The sequence below is a fragment of the Canis lupus genome, chromosome 15 (assembly GCF_011100685.1).
Source record: "Canis lupus familiaris isolate Mischka breed German Shepherd chromosome 15, alternate assembly UU_Cfam_GSD_1.0, whole genome shotgun sequence".
Classification (NCBI taxonomy): domain Eukaryota; kingdom Metazoa; phylum Chordata; class Mammalia; order Carnivora; family Canidae; genus Canis; species Canis lupus.
In genome coordinates this window covers 16,898,958-16,911,980 of record NC_049236.1, presented here as the reverse complement: position 1 = coordinate 16,911,980, position 13,023 = coordinate 16,898,958, and the positions used below count along the sequence as shown (strand labels likewise).

The 13,023-nt window shown below is 57.1% G+C and overlaps 2 protein-coding genes across 6 annotated transcripts; one reads left to right on the top strand and one right to left on the bottom strand.

The window, feature by feature from the left end:
• Window positions 1-3,284: 3,284 nt before the first annotated feature.
• On the top strand, window positions 3,285-7,002 carry CDC20 (cell division cycle 20). The gene is made up of 11 exons (XM_038558377.1): window positions 3,285-3,426; window positions 3,503-3,704; window positions 3,803-3,951; window positions 4,039-4,135; window positions 4,302-4,430; window positions 4,544-4,740; window positions 4,885-4,979; window positions 5,124-5,352; window positions 5,500-5,625; window positions 6,253-6,370; window positions 6,748-7,002. Exons 2-11 carry the CDS (start codon window positions 3,524-3,526, stop codon window positions 6,924-6,926), a joined length of 1,500 nt encoding a protein of 499 aa, XP_038414305.1. The 5' UTR covers window positions 3,285-3,426; window positions 3,503-3,523; the 3' UTR covers window positions 6,927-7,002.
• A 128-nt stretch (window positions 7,003-7,130) lies between these two features.
• On the bottom strand, window positions 7,131-11,907 carry ELOVL1 (ELOVL fatty acid elongase 1). Of its 5 annotated transcripts, none has more exons than XM_038558378.1 (8): window positions 11,753-11,907; window positions 9,265-9,325; window positions 8,903-9,093; window positions 8,643-8,723; window positions 8,423-8,479; window positions 8,233-8,338; window positions 8,006-8,142; window positions 7,131-7,877 (listed from the first exon to the last, which is right to left on the bottom strand). In XM_038558378.1, exons 2-8 carry the CDS (start codon window positions 9,308-9,310, stop codon window positions 7,659-7,661), a joined length of 837 nt encoding a protein of 278 aa, XP_038414306.1. In that variant the 5' UTR covers window positions 9,311-9,325; window positions 11,753-11,907; the 3' UTR covers window positions 7,131-7,658. The 5 variants fall into 5 exon arrangements, with proteins under 5 accessions (XP_038414306.1, XP_038414308.1, XP_038414307.1 ...); XM_038558380.1 differs by lacking the exon at window positions 11,753-11,907 and adding an exon at window positions 11,195-11,558 and having other exon boundaries at window positions 7,659-7,877; XM_038558379.1 differs by lacking the exon at window positions 11,753-11,907 and adding an exon at window positions 9,784-9,863 and having other exon boundaries at window positions 7,659-7,877.
• Between the last annotated feature and the right edge of the window lie 1,116 nt (window positions 11,908-13,023).

Genomic DNA, 13,023 nt, shown 5'->3' with positions numbered 1-13,023 from the left:
GGAGGCTAGAAGTTCAAGGCATCATTAGGGTTGGCTCCTTCTGAGAGCTGTGTTCATGCCTCTCCCCTAGCTTCTAGGGGTTCCCTGGCAAACGTGGCATTCCTTGGCTTGTAGAAGCATCACCCCCATCTCTGCATTTATCTTCACATTATTGACATTCTCCTTGTGTGTATCTGTGTCCATGCTTCCCCATTGCATAAGGACACCAGTCTCCCTGGATTGAATGACCAAAATGACCTCACCCAAATGACCTCATCTTCACTAATTACATCTGCAGTGATCTTATTTCCAAATAAGGTTCCACTCTGGGGTATTGGGGCTTAGTAATTCAACATATGAACTTAGAGGGAGTGGGGTGGACAAAGTTTAATCCATAGTATCCTCCAATTAGTAGAACCCAAACGGGAACCAAAGCCCAAGGGAATCCATTGATATAGGCCATATAAATCACCCTCACAAGGCACAGGGCATGGTAGAGACGGATATAAGAATATGTCTGAATGGGACAAATGGATGACATCCAGTATACTCATTTTCCTTCCCCTAGCCATGGTCAAGGTTCCAACTCTGGTCCTAGGGACTCAAGACTAGGATTGAGATCCACAGCACTGAACTTCTCACCTTTACACTCACACTTAGCCATCATATCCTGACCACTTTTACTTCCTAAGTCCATCTGCTCCATCTCCACTGAGCTATTGCTACAGCCTGCTAACTAATATCTCTGCCTCCAGTATCTCTCCTTAAACCCAACCTGTCTGCTGATTGATCTTCCTATCCATCCCACTCCATACCCCTAAATCTTTAGCTTCACTCTTCAGAACCTGATCTCTTCCTCGTCTAGTGTTTTCCTACCTTAGGATTAAAAATGTTAACATAATACCAAGCACATAGTAAACACTCGATGTTTATTGAGCTATTTTTATTATCATCCCAACTGGGCTGTTCCACCACTTGGATGTCACCTGTATTTTATTCCTTTCATGCCCTTTGCTTTCCTAGACTTGAGTTCTAGTAGGAGTCCTCCCATCTAACCAGCTCTTTGGCTCTAATTATCCTTCTCTAAAGCCTTGTTCTCCATCCCCTCCACATGAGAAGCAGTGATCTTTCTTTCCTAACTGGAAAGCTCCCTGTGTTTTCTATCCCATTTCTTCCTGAGTAAGGTAACCCAAGCACCTTGCTCTCTCAGCTGGCCCTTGCCTGGCTTCTTCCATTTCCCTCGGCTCTTTTGCCTCCACCTTCAGACATGTATAGGCTCTTGGTACTGGTTCCCTCAAGCTCCCATGCACTGTCCCTGTCTCAATCTCAAATTTCTCACGCAAGTATCCCATGCTTGCTGCCTCTACACGTTCCCCATCCCCAGCCTTCTTTCTCCAGCCCTTTCCTTGAGCACACACTCTTCTGATCCAGCTCTCTCCAATGTTGCTGATGATTTATCGTCAATGGCCAGACCTGACCTTTTCTGTCATCATTCTTCTTAACCATTTTGCATATCTTAGAATGCCTCCCTCTTTACGGTCCATGTCAGTATAATTTCCACTGACTCCTTTCATTCCTTTATTTTAAAATGTATGAAATCCCTGAGGTTTTCCCCCTATCCTTCTTTTTCTCTATAGTTACCCTTACTCCAGAGGTTTGTTGGCTACGTCTTGCATTTAGATATGTTTTGTTTGGCTCCTCTCTATGCAGAAACTTACTGATTCCACAATGTCTAGCAGATAAAATCCCAATTCCTTAGCTTCACATTGAATTCCAAGCTTCACCAGCTTGACTCTAAACAACTTCTACATTCTCTGAGGTTCAGGGTCTCCCTGTCTCCAGCCTGCAATTCGTCCATGTAATTGGAAATTAAAAAGAAAAAACATGAATACTTCAAAATCAAAATTAATAACAATATTAAGTTTGGGATAAGAGCCCCATATTTTTCTCTGTCATCATGAGTGATCTAAGGTAATTATTAGAAACATGATTTTTCCAGCCTCTCTCTGGGACAGTAAACAGCATATGATTAGGAGTGAAGGTGTTAGCCGGATAGTTTGGCTCCGCTATTTATTTTTGGCTGTGTGCCTTTGGACATGTTTCTAACCTTTTTCTAACCCAGTTTCTTTTTCCATAAAAAGGGAATAGAGTATCTGCCTTATGGGACCAAGGATTAAAGTCAATAATGTATGTAAACTTTTTAAACACGGTAGTTAGTGGATGGCCAATAAATGGTACCCATTATTATCTTTATTACTGCTGCTTCACCTCTAAGCATATTCACACAATTCATTCAGGTCCTTATGAGAGCGCTGGATTGAATGGGAGTCAGACCTGGCTTCCCACCAACTGTGTGGCTCAGGCAATCCCTTCCCCTGGGCCTTGGCTTTCTCATCTGTAAAATATGGGTATGTTGCCAGGATGGGGAGGATGCACCGTGCTCAGATTAGACTAGTGCATCTTTACAATTCTTGCCACCTCTAAAGCCCCATGGATGGAGGTAAGCCACAATGGCTCTCAGAAGGCAGTCCCAATCTTATATCTCCAGAAAGGCAGGTCTGGGTCCTGATCTTTCTTCTTGACCTTAAGGAATTCATGCCTTTCCCACCCTCATTTTCCCCCATTTGCAAAACAACAACAAAACAATTTTTTAAAAAATTTTATTTATTTATTGGACACAGAGAGAGGACAAGCAGGGGAGACGTAGAAGGGTAGGAGAGGCAGATTCCCCACTGAGCAGGGAGCCCGATGGGGGGGGGGGGGCGGAGGGGGACGGAGGGGCTCCATCCCAGGACCCTGGGGTCATGACCTGAGCCCAAGGCAGCCGCTCAACCCCACCGACTGAGCCACCCGGGCGCCCCACAAAACCACGTTTCACGCGTGCTGCTCCTTCCTAGCAGTGCTCCCGCAGGCACCAAGCTAACAAGCTAATAGCTCTGGCTTCTTTCCGCTCCTAAGCTGCCCAACCACTTCCCCGCCCCTGCCCACCTGCCGCCTCTCCCTCCTCTGAACGGCTCGGGGCTGTGGGGCCCTCCACCGAGTTCCGGCACTTCCGTAGCATCAATACCACCCACGGGCCGGCCTCAAGAGCGAAGGGCGGACGCGGGGAAGGAATGAATGGAAGCGGCTCGGGAGGGCGCAGGCCCCGCCCCGGCCCCGCCCCCAGGCCCCTAGGCCCCGCCCCTCTCGCCTTCAGACTCCGGGCCTCCGGGGACCAGCCTTAACCCTCTCGCCCTTCGAATCACGCTCCGCGGCTGGATTCTCGTGAGATCTGCGGCTCGCACCGGAAGCCCCGCCTCCCGTGCCGTCAAAGGCCAATGGGCGAAGGCGACGGTTGCGACGGTTGGGTTTTGAAGGAGCCAATGAGTGCTCGGAGCGGAGAGTTTAAGGAGCGCAGGCCGGCGCGGCGGAGGCCGGTCGGCGATTGGAGCCCGCTGGGAGCTGCAGGTGGGAGGCCGTCGCGGGGCGCGGGCGGGGCGCGGCCGGGGTGGCCCGGGCTGAGCGCGGTCGCGTCTTCCCCCAGGACTCGGCGGGCACCGCGTCCATGGCGCAGTTCGTGTTCGAGAGCGACCTGCACTCGCTGCTGCAGCTGGACGCGCCCATCCCCAATGCGCCCCCCGCGCGCTGGCAGCGCAAGGCCAGGGAGGCCGCAGGCCCGGCGCCTTCGCCCATGCGGGCGGCCAACCGGTCCCACAGCGCCGGCAGGACCCCCGGCCGGACTCCGGGTCAGTGGGGTGCGGCGGGCCGCGGGGGAGGGAGGCGGGCCGGCCGACAGCGCCCCAGGAGCCTGCTCCCACTCTCGGCCTCCCTCTCCCCGCGCCAGGCAAGTCCAGCTCCAAGGCTCAGACCACTCCCAGCAAACCCGGCGGGGACCGCTACATCCCCCATCGCAGTGCTTCCCAGATGGAGGTGGCCAGTTTCCTCCTGAGCAAGGAAAACCAGCCTGAAGAGAGCCACACGCCCACCAAGAAGGTACGTGATCCAGAGGGATTTGGAGCCCAACACCAGCCCGTGCACCCTGGACCATGCATCCTGCCTCACGCCCACCCTGTGTGCCAGGAACATCAGAAAGCCTGGGCTCTGAACCTGAACGGTTTTGACGTGGAGGAAGCCAAGATCCTGCGGCTCAGTGGAAAACCACAGAATGCCCCAGAGGGTAAGACCTGAAGTTCTTGTTTCCGGGAGGGAGGTGTCAGCACGACCCTTAGTCTGCTCCTCCCACCTAAGACTGTGGTGAGGGCAGGTGTTGATCTGACCTTCCAGGCTAGGGGCCGTGGGAGGACCCCGTTGTCCCACTGTGTGGGCCCGCTGGGTTGCCACAGGTTACCAGAACAGACTGAAAGTGCTGTACAGCCAGAAGGCCACGCCTGGCTCCACCCGGAAGACCTGCCGTTACATTCCCTCCCTGCCAGACCGAATCCTGGACGCCCCTGAAATCCGGAATGACTACTGTGAGTGCAGCCTTCCCCTTGTCCATTCATTGGATGGAGGGAGAGGGCCTGGGCACCGGGCACACGGGGAAGCTCATGCTCCCCCTCCCCGTCCCCCTTCCCTGCTCTGTCAGACCTGAACCTTGTGGACTGGAGCTCTGGGAATGTGCTGGCTGTGGCGTTGGACAACAGTGTGTACTTGTGGAGTGCTAGCTCCGGTGACATCTTGCAGCTGCTGCAGATGGAGCAGCCTGGGGAGTACATATCTTCTGTGGCCTGGATCAAGGAGGGCAACTACCTGGCTGTGGGCACCAGCAGTGCTGAGGTGCAGGTGAGACCCGTCCCTCTGCCGCAGGCCTGTGGTGCACAGACCCAGGGGGCTTGTCTGGCAGGAGCGGGGTGGGACACCAGCAGTGCCCCTGTGGGCACCAGTGGCACGTCGCAGTGTCTGATCCTAGCAGCCTTCTCTCTCCAGCTGTGGGACGTGCAGCAGCAGAAGCGGCTTCGAAACATGACCGGTCATTCTGCCCGAGTGAGCTCCCTGTGCTGGAACAGCTATATCTTGTCCAGGTGTGTGGTTTTAGCTGGTCTGTTGCAAAACCTGTCTGATTTTTGCCAGCTCTCCCCAGAGATGCACCTGTGAACTGAAGCAACTCAGTCCTGCTGGCAGTGTGTGGCACTGCCGCTGACCCTCGTTCCGTTCCCTTCCCTCAGTGGCTCACGTTCTGGCCACATCCATCACCATGATGTTCGGGTCGCAGAACACCATGTGGCCACACTGAGTGGCCACAGCCAGGAGGTGTGTGGACTGCGCTGGGCCCCAGATGGACGACATTTGGCCAGCGGTGGCAACGACAACTTGGTCAATGTGTGGCCTAGTGCTCCTGGAGAGGGTGGCTGGGTGCCCCTGCAGACATTCACCCAGCACCAAGGGGCAGTCAAGGTGAGAGTGGGGCTGGGTTGGGTCCTCTGCAGACCCTCACCCGGAACCTGGGAGACGGGATGGTAGTTTTGGACAGAATTACCCTGTGACCCCAGTAGCTCCTTGTCTAGCCCCTGTACCTGCTGATTCCACGTTTATCCTACCTAGGCTGTAGCTTGGTGTCCGTGGCAGTCCAATGTCCTGGCAACTGGAGGGGGCACCAGTGACCGACACATTCGCATCTGGAATGTCTGCTCTGGGGCCTGCCTGAGTGCCGTGGATGCTCAATCCCAGGTAGTCTTTTACCTAGCCTCTCCCTCCCAGAAGCAGTCTTACTCTGTTTAGTCTTCCTTGGGCAACTGTCCCCACTAGTGGCTTCGCCGATTCTATACCCTGATGATTTCCAGAATTGTGACTTCACTCTCGCTCAAGAGGTCAGGACCACACTGATATGTGCGGCTTAACTCCAACCTCAGTCCTGTAGGTGGCAACGCCCTAATATGTCCTAAATTAAGTTTGTCGCTTCTTGTCTCTCTGAAATGTGTTCCTCTTATATTGTTTGAGAGGGCTAGAACCTACTCAGGAATCTGCAAGACTTCCTAGAATCTTTCATCGTCTCTTCATCTAGTCACCGAAACATAGCATTTCTTTTTCTTTTTTTTTTTTTCCTGGGCTCAAAGGCGCACCCTGTCCTGCAGGACGCCCCCTCCCCCGAAACATAGCATTTTTACCTCAGGATCATTCACATGTGTCCCCTCCCCTCGAGGTCACTCTTCTTCCCAGCGGAGGCCCATTTCAAGAACTGTGGTGGTTCGGGTCCGAGTCTGGCACCTGGCGGGGCCCCTGATACTCCAGTGGACTTAGGTCTCATTTGGATAGTGTTGCTCTATGTTGTGCCCTCACCTCAACCCCTCTCCACAGGTGTGCTCCATCCTCTGGTCTCCCCACTACAAGGAGCTCATCTCTGGCCATGGCTTTGCCCAGAACCAGTTGGTTATTTGGAAATACCCAACCATGGCCAAGGTGGCTGAGCTTAAAGGTAGGTGCTAAGCGACAAGCCAGACACAGAAGGCTACATGTTGCATGTGGCTGATCACATGAAATGTCCAAAGAGGCAAATGCAAAGAAAGAAAACAGATTGATGGTTGCTGGGGGCTGGGGGGGAGGGGAGAGGTGAGGAGAGACTTTATTTAGGGAGTGATGAAAACATTGTGCAATTAGTGTCGTGATGGGGTTGCACAACTTTGTGAATATACTAAAAACCAACCAATTGTGTACTCTAAAGGGAAGAATTCTGTGGTATGTGAATGGTCTCAGAGGTGTTCTAAAAAACAAAAGGAATGTGGCCCTCCACACTGGCGGCTGGAGGTGTGTCTATACTCCCATGCACTCATTTGTTCCCTCCTCGTGCCTCAGGTCACACTGCCCGGGTACTCAGCCTGACCATGAGCCCGGACGGGGCCACTGTGGCCTCAGCAGCCGCAGATGAGACCCTGCGGCTATGGCGCTGCTTTGAGTTGGATCCTGCGCGGCGGCGGGAACGGGAGAAGGCCAGCGCGGCCAAGAGCAGCCTCATCCACCAAGGCATCCGTTGAGGACCAACTCATTATCCCAGTTTTTTGTTTTTGTTTCTTTTTTATTTTTCTAATAAAGTCATGTCTCCCTCTCTTCTCCTCGCATGAGCTCTGTCCAAGCAGCCTTCCCCAGAGCTCCTGTCCACTGTCCTCAGAGCCAGAACCATCCCTCCTGTTTGCAGACAGGGCTGGCACCTCTTCATTCACACATGTACACACGCAGCCTGGGTGGTTTCCTCTGTCACTTTTAATGAAGACCTAAGTGAGTGAACAGCCTCCACAGGCTGTAGTCCCAGGCCCCCCACCCACTCTGACCTTTGGTCAAGAAGCTTCTGCTTCAGTGTGGGCTAGAGAAGGAGGAGGGGTCATGGGTCCAGAGTGACAGATTATTGCTGACCTCTTCAGTGTGAGGAAAAAGGCCACAAGACCCTGGTGGGGGCCAGTCCTGAGTGCTCCCCTCCCAAGTTTAAGGCCGGGAGGGGAAGATGAGTGTCCCAACCCTTGAGCCCCCGGCTCTGGAGTGGCAGAGGGTGGTGCGGCCGTGTCCTCGGAGCTGGCTGGGAGAAGCGGGTGAGCGACGGAAGCCGTGGTCCCTGTGTGCCAGCTGTGGGGAGGGGAGGGCCTGCCCCCTGCTCAGTCCGGACCACACAGGGCCCTGGTCACAGGTCACCGGTGTAGGCGGGGAGGACGTCAGATGCTGCCCAAGGTGCAGTCCTGAGGCACTTAGGTGGGCACCTAGCTAGGCCACGTTTCTCAGTTGGCCTTGACTTTGGCGGTACCTGGAGCTCCGTTTTGAAGTACACGGGGCAGCCGTTTGCCTTTGGTATAGGAGTGATACCAGAAGTTGGAGAAGAGCACAAAGAAGATGGTGCCGTACATCCAGATGAGGTGGATGATGACTGGGTACTGGTAGTCACAGCTAGGCATGAAGTAGTACTGGGAGATGTGCAGCGACACCAGCACGAACTGGATCTAGAAGGGAGAAGGCCAGGGTCAGATGAACAGGGGCAGGATAGGGAAAGGCTGAATGCGGAGGCCTGGGGTCAAAGGGGAGGCAGGATGAATAAAGGGGGGAGGGTGGCTCCAGCTCGGCCCCTCACCAGCTGGATGGCTGTCATGTGCTTTTTCCACCACAGGTAGGGCTGAGCCACAGGGCCCAGGGCGGACAACCCGTAGTACAGGTACATGACGACATGCACCGAGGAGTTGATCATGGCGTGGAAAGAGCCCATTCCTCCTGTCGGGACAAGGAGCAGGGTCAGGAGAGGCCAGCAGCTGGTCCTCAGTGCCTGCCCCTCTCCCCTCCACCGTGGCCTTCAGCACTCACCCGGGGCAATCTTTACCCCCCACCACCAGCTCCAGGGAAGCACGGAGTGGTGGAAGACATGGAGGAAGGTCACCTGTCCATCTTTTTTCCGGAGAATAAAGATCACCTAAGAAGAGTAGGGAAATGGGTTTCAGAGCCAGGGTCTCTGCTTTCTCCCCACCAGGTCCTCGTATCTCCTGTAACCACTCACCGTGTCCATCAGCTCGATGAACTTGGAGAAGAGGAAGAGCCAGGCCACTCGAACCATCTGCAAGAGGTCAGACAGCCTTAGGACCCCCACACTACTCCAGAAACGTCTCAGAACTGGCCCATGAGCCCAGGTCACACCCAAACTGCTATCCCCAGGGTGCTTATAACCTAGCACCAGTACCCCCCGCCCCCCCCCCCCCACCCCGGCCGCCCCTGCTTACCCTTAGTGCCTCCGGGCTGTTGGAATAGTCTACAGGATCGCAGCGCCAGGTGTAGGTACTCAACCAGCCAGACATCAAGAACTAGGAAGGGGTGTGGATTAGACCACCAGAGGCCCACCCCGCCCAGTCCCTCCAGCTATCTAGCTAAAGCAATGGATCTGAGCCTCTCTGGAAAGGAGATGTCATGCTCTGACCTGACCTCAAAGCCTGCCCCTCATCTTGCCAGCAGGAATTAAAACCTGGGCATCCCAGGGGCCCACCTCATAGACAATGTAGAGGGAGAGCGCCACCAGTGAGAAGTTGTAGACAATCATGAAGCCCCGGAGCTGGAAGGGCTTCCGATTGGCCATGATGCGAGGCCCAAGTGAGAGAACGAAGTACACGTAGGTCAGGAGGATGGAGGTCATTAGCAGGGGGGACCCCATCAGAGGGTAGCCCTGGAGCCGAGGATCTGTGAATAAGGGTCCAGGAGTCAGGAGGAGTCACGGGGTCCGAAGGGGCCCCACCAGGTGGACAGGGGTGGGGTCGGGTCACAGAGGGTCAGGGAGTCCCTAGGGACTCTCCACTAGGAGACAGCCCCAGATCCAGGGATCCTGGGGCAGGAGGGAGGACAGCAGCTTACCTGCATACTTCATCATCTCCTGGTACAAGTTCACGACCGCCTCCATCCTGGCTATGGAACTCTGGGGAGGTGAGGGCGGTGGGTATCAGGGCTGGGTGCCTCCATCCCACCCCTGATCCCCCGACAGGACACAGACCAGACCAGACAACTCCTGACACCTCCGTGCAGAAAGGCCAGAAGGGTGAGGGAAGGAATTGCTGGGGGTCGGGGGTAGGAGGCAGCTTCCCGCCCCTCCACACCTCCCCTCCCTCCCTCTCGGCTCCACCACCGAGATTCTTCCCACCGACCTCACTCCCCCTCTCCCTCCACAGGAGCTCTCCGTTGCCGCGCTCTCCGGAGAAGCTCACCTTTCCTCTCCAGAGTGACTGCCTGTGCCTTGCCCGCCAGTCTCCCACTTCTCCAGCTCTGGGTCTTTTTTCTCCCCGGGGATCCTCCCAATCCACTTTCGGGATGCTCGGCTCCCGGGACGATCCCCCCCCCCCATACTCCCTCCTCTCCTTGGCCCTCCTGGTCCCTCACCTCCCGCGACTCCGTCTCCGCTCTCCGCTCCCTGCTCCCCTCCTCTCCGGCACTCCCCTCCAGCCCTTCCTCTCCGGAGCCTGGCCCTTTGAGACTCCTGCCCCGGCGGCTCCACCTGTCTGACTAGATCTGGGAGCGCCCCGCCCTCCACCCGCCCCCGCTGCACTGCGCATGGGGTGGAGGGTGGGTCCAGGCCACAGGTCAGGGCCTGGAGGAGCAGGACCCACCAGGATTGGGAAAGCCAAGAGGAAAGCATGGGACTCACCACCCACCCACCCACCCCGGACGGCCAGATGAGCTAAGGCTCTAGCTTAGTTTTGAGCCAGAAACCTCCAGCCCAGCCCTAGCCTTGGCCCAAAGAGAGCTGTTGAAAACCCATACCCAGCATCCTCTCCTGATCTAGCCATAAATTCTCGGTTTGCCCTGCTTCGGAATGGGTACGGTCGCCCTTCTCTCCCTGGGAGGGGCAGGGAAGCCAGTGGCATGTGAGGAGGTGGGTGAGTGGAGGAGGTCTCAGGAATCTTCCCCTCCCTTAGGGAGGGTCCTAATGAACTAGGCCCTCTCCCCCTCAGAACCCGAAGGAATGTCGGGGGAGGGCACACTGGGACACGAAAGCCTGGGCCCAGACCCAGGAGGGCCAGGGATGCCGAGGCTGTCCCAGAGGGACAAGGCACTCCCCTCACGGCCAGGGCAGGAGATGCTCGGCGGCGAGCCGCCTGACCCAGGTGTGCCCGGTTCCCTCTATCAAGAGAACAAGCCGTGCAGGCGCTTAGTGAAGAATGTCCGTTTCACCTCCTGACACATCCACCCAGGCCATCGGCGTGCCCCTCGCACACTCAGCTGGGCACACATCTCAGGTACTCCCCCAGCCTCTGGGTTGACCCCCAACCACACCCCGCCACGGTCGGTCTCTGAGCCCTCCCTCCCACACAGCTCTCTCCACCACCACCGACAGGCTGACCCGCGGTGAGCAGGAGCACACAGGTGTTCACGGTCACGCGGAGCCCACACACCGTCCTCTGACACACCACCCAAACAAGCCTCCGTGGACTCTGACACGCACAGTTTCTGATGCTCAGACCCACTCCTGATTCCACTCACGCGGGCAACATGCCCCAAACACTCACACGGCCTCCTTCGCTGGTCCTGCGTTACCATGTGCAAGTGTTCATGCTCACACCCTCGGGCCTACATGCAGATTTACTCACACGTACGTGAGTCACAGATCGGTGTGGTCACAGACATAAACTCAAACACCGCACTTAGAAGTGAGTGAACATAAAATCACCCACACCACATTGAGACACACCTGCCTTCGGTCATGCACGCAGATCTCTCCCACGGATGACAATCCCCATTCATTCATTCACCATCCGATCTCACGGGTCGCCTCTTCCGTGGCGGGGCCTACCTGGCACAGGCCTGTGCTCGCACACGCACACACAGTTCCTCCTCCCCGACCCGGGAGCCTGCCAGCTGGTTATCTCTCCCGCTCTCTCAACCACCTCCTCGAGTTCGCCCTCCACAGACACTCATGCACCCTGGAGGTCAGGAGCGGCTCGAGGCTCTGGAAATGACCTGTCCCCAAGCTTGAGGAGCGCCGGGTGTGTCCCAGGAGGGGAACCAGGCGGGTGCTCCCTTGAAGACGGATGGAAGGGGAAAAGGAGACAGGCAGGGGCCGGGGGAGGGGAAAGAGGAGGAGAAGAGCCCGAGCGAGGAGAGGGAGGGGGAGAAGGAGGGTAGGAGGCGCAGAGGGAGGGTCGGGAGGTGGTGAGAGAAGGCCTAGGTTTGAGCAAATAGGGGCCGGGAGCGGAGGGAGGCGGCCGGCCAGGCCCGCCCCGGAGAGCTGGGACCTCCCACCCACGGTCCCTGGAACCGCCTCGCCCACGGGCAGGGCAGGGCAGGGCGGGCAGGGCGGGCAGGGCGCCCGGGCACGTGGACGGCCCGCGCGTGGAAGGGCCGCACTCACCAGCGGGGGCCGGGCGGGCAGCAGCGGCGGGCTCGGAGGGAGCAGGGCAACACAGAAGTCCCCAGGGCCGGCCTGCCTGCCACTTCCTCATCTGCTGGGCCGACTTTCTGTCACCAGAGGGGGACGGGGCGGGCCGGGCGGGGGGCGCCTGCTGATTGGCCCCGACTCGGCTCGGCCCGAGGGGCGGGCGCAGGGGCGGGCCGCCAGATTCCGGGGCAGGAAGCACGCCCAGCGGGGCTCCCCACCCCTTCCCTCGGCATCCCGCGGCCCGCCCCCCGCCCGCCCGAGGTGCACCTTGCTCGCGCCGGGCCCTCCGGGGACAGTCCACCAACGCGCCCCACGCGCCCTGATGGGCCCTGCCCTCCGGGGCGCCCCCTCCAGGGGGTGGGGGGCGGAGGCAGCACGTGTGTGCCGGGGCTGGGCTGGGGGAGCAGCTGGGCCGGGAAGCCTTCCCTGCTGAGCCCTAGCATTAGGAACTGCTAGGAGGGCTCCGCAGTGGGAGAGTCCGAGTGGCCCGAGGCAGGAACAGTGAGTCACTGGCTAAACTGGCCTTGAAGGCAGTGAAAGGAAAAAAAGGCAAGTGGAGCCAACTGTGGCTGAATGCGGGAGGGAGGGCTTGAAGGCCAAGCCGGGCAGTTCGGTTTTATTCTGGAAGCACAGGAGAAACAGCGAAGGTTTCCGAGGAGGCTACACAGTCAGGCGTGTGTCATCAAATATTTATTGACCACCTACCGTGTGCAAGAGTGTGGTAAGTGCTAGTGACACATCGGTGAGTGAGGCAGATGCTGTCCCAGCATGGGGTTTACCACCCAGCTGAGTCACTTCACTCTGGCAGCCAGGGTGATGAGGTTATTGAGGCAGGCCAGGTGAGAGCTAACAGCCTGACCTACGGAGGTTTGGAGACTGATGGGATGAGAGTGGCGGAACCAGAGACGTCCCCAACACAGGTGGACTCGTTCTCTCTACATATACTTAGCTGTCTACCCGGCTTCCTGCGCTCTCCCCTCTCAGCTCCACACACTCACCCACGAGACTGAACTGGGGTGAGGACCCCGTTTTAGCGGAATGAAATCTCTATCTCCAGGAGCTCCTGGGGTGGTGCTGTGCATATAAGTGACCCAATAACTGCTTGTCAGACTGGATGGTGTAAATGTGGACGGGAAGGGAATTCAGAAGAGACAGTGGTTTGGGAAAAACATATGTTCATAAATGGTGGGCTGGAGCCATGTGGGAGTTCAATCTTAGAGGTAAGAGGCCAGAGCCAAGGTAGA

Excerpts from the sequence above, each read along its gene's own strand:
- CDC20 (XM_038558377.1), top strand. The coding sequence starts at position 3,524 with ATGGCGCAGTTCGTGTTCGAGAGCGACCTGCACTCGCTGCTGCAGCTG. Across the intron at positions 4,741-4,884 it reads CCAGCAGTGCTGAGGTGCAG|CTGTGGGACGTGCAGCAGCA; the intron begins GTGAGACCCGTC and ends TTCTCTCTCCAG. Across the intron at positions 5,626-6,252 it reads CCGTGGATGCTCAATCCCAG|GTGTGCTCCATCCTCTGGTC; the intron begins GTAGTCTTTTAC and ends CCCTCTCCACAG.
- ELOVL1 (XM_038558378.1), bottom strand. The coding sequence starts at position 9,310 with ATGGAGGCGGTCGTGAACTTGTACCAGGAGATGATGAAGTATGCAG. Across the intron at positions 8,724-8,902 it reads CCCTCTACATTGTCTATGAG|TTCTTGATGTCTGGCTGGTT; the intron begins GTGGGCCCCTGG and ends ACCCCTTCCTAG. Across the intron at positions 8,339-8,422 it reads TCATCGAGCTGATGGACACG|GTGATCTTTATTCTCCGGAA; the intron begins GTGAGTGGTTAC and ends TACTCTTCTTAG.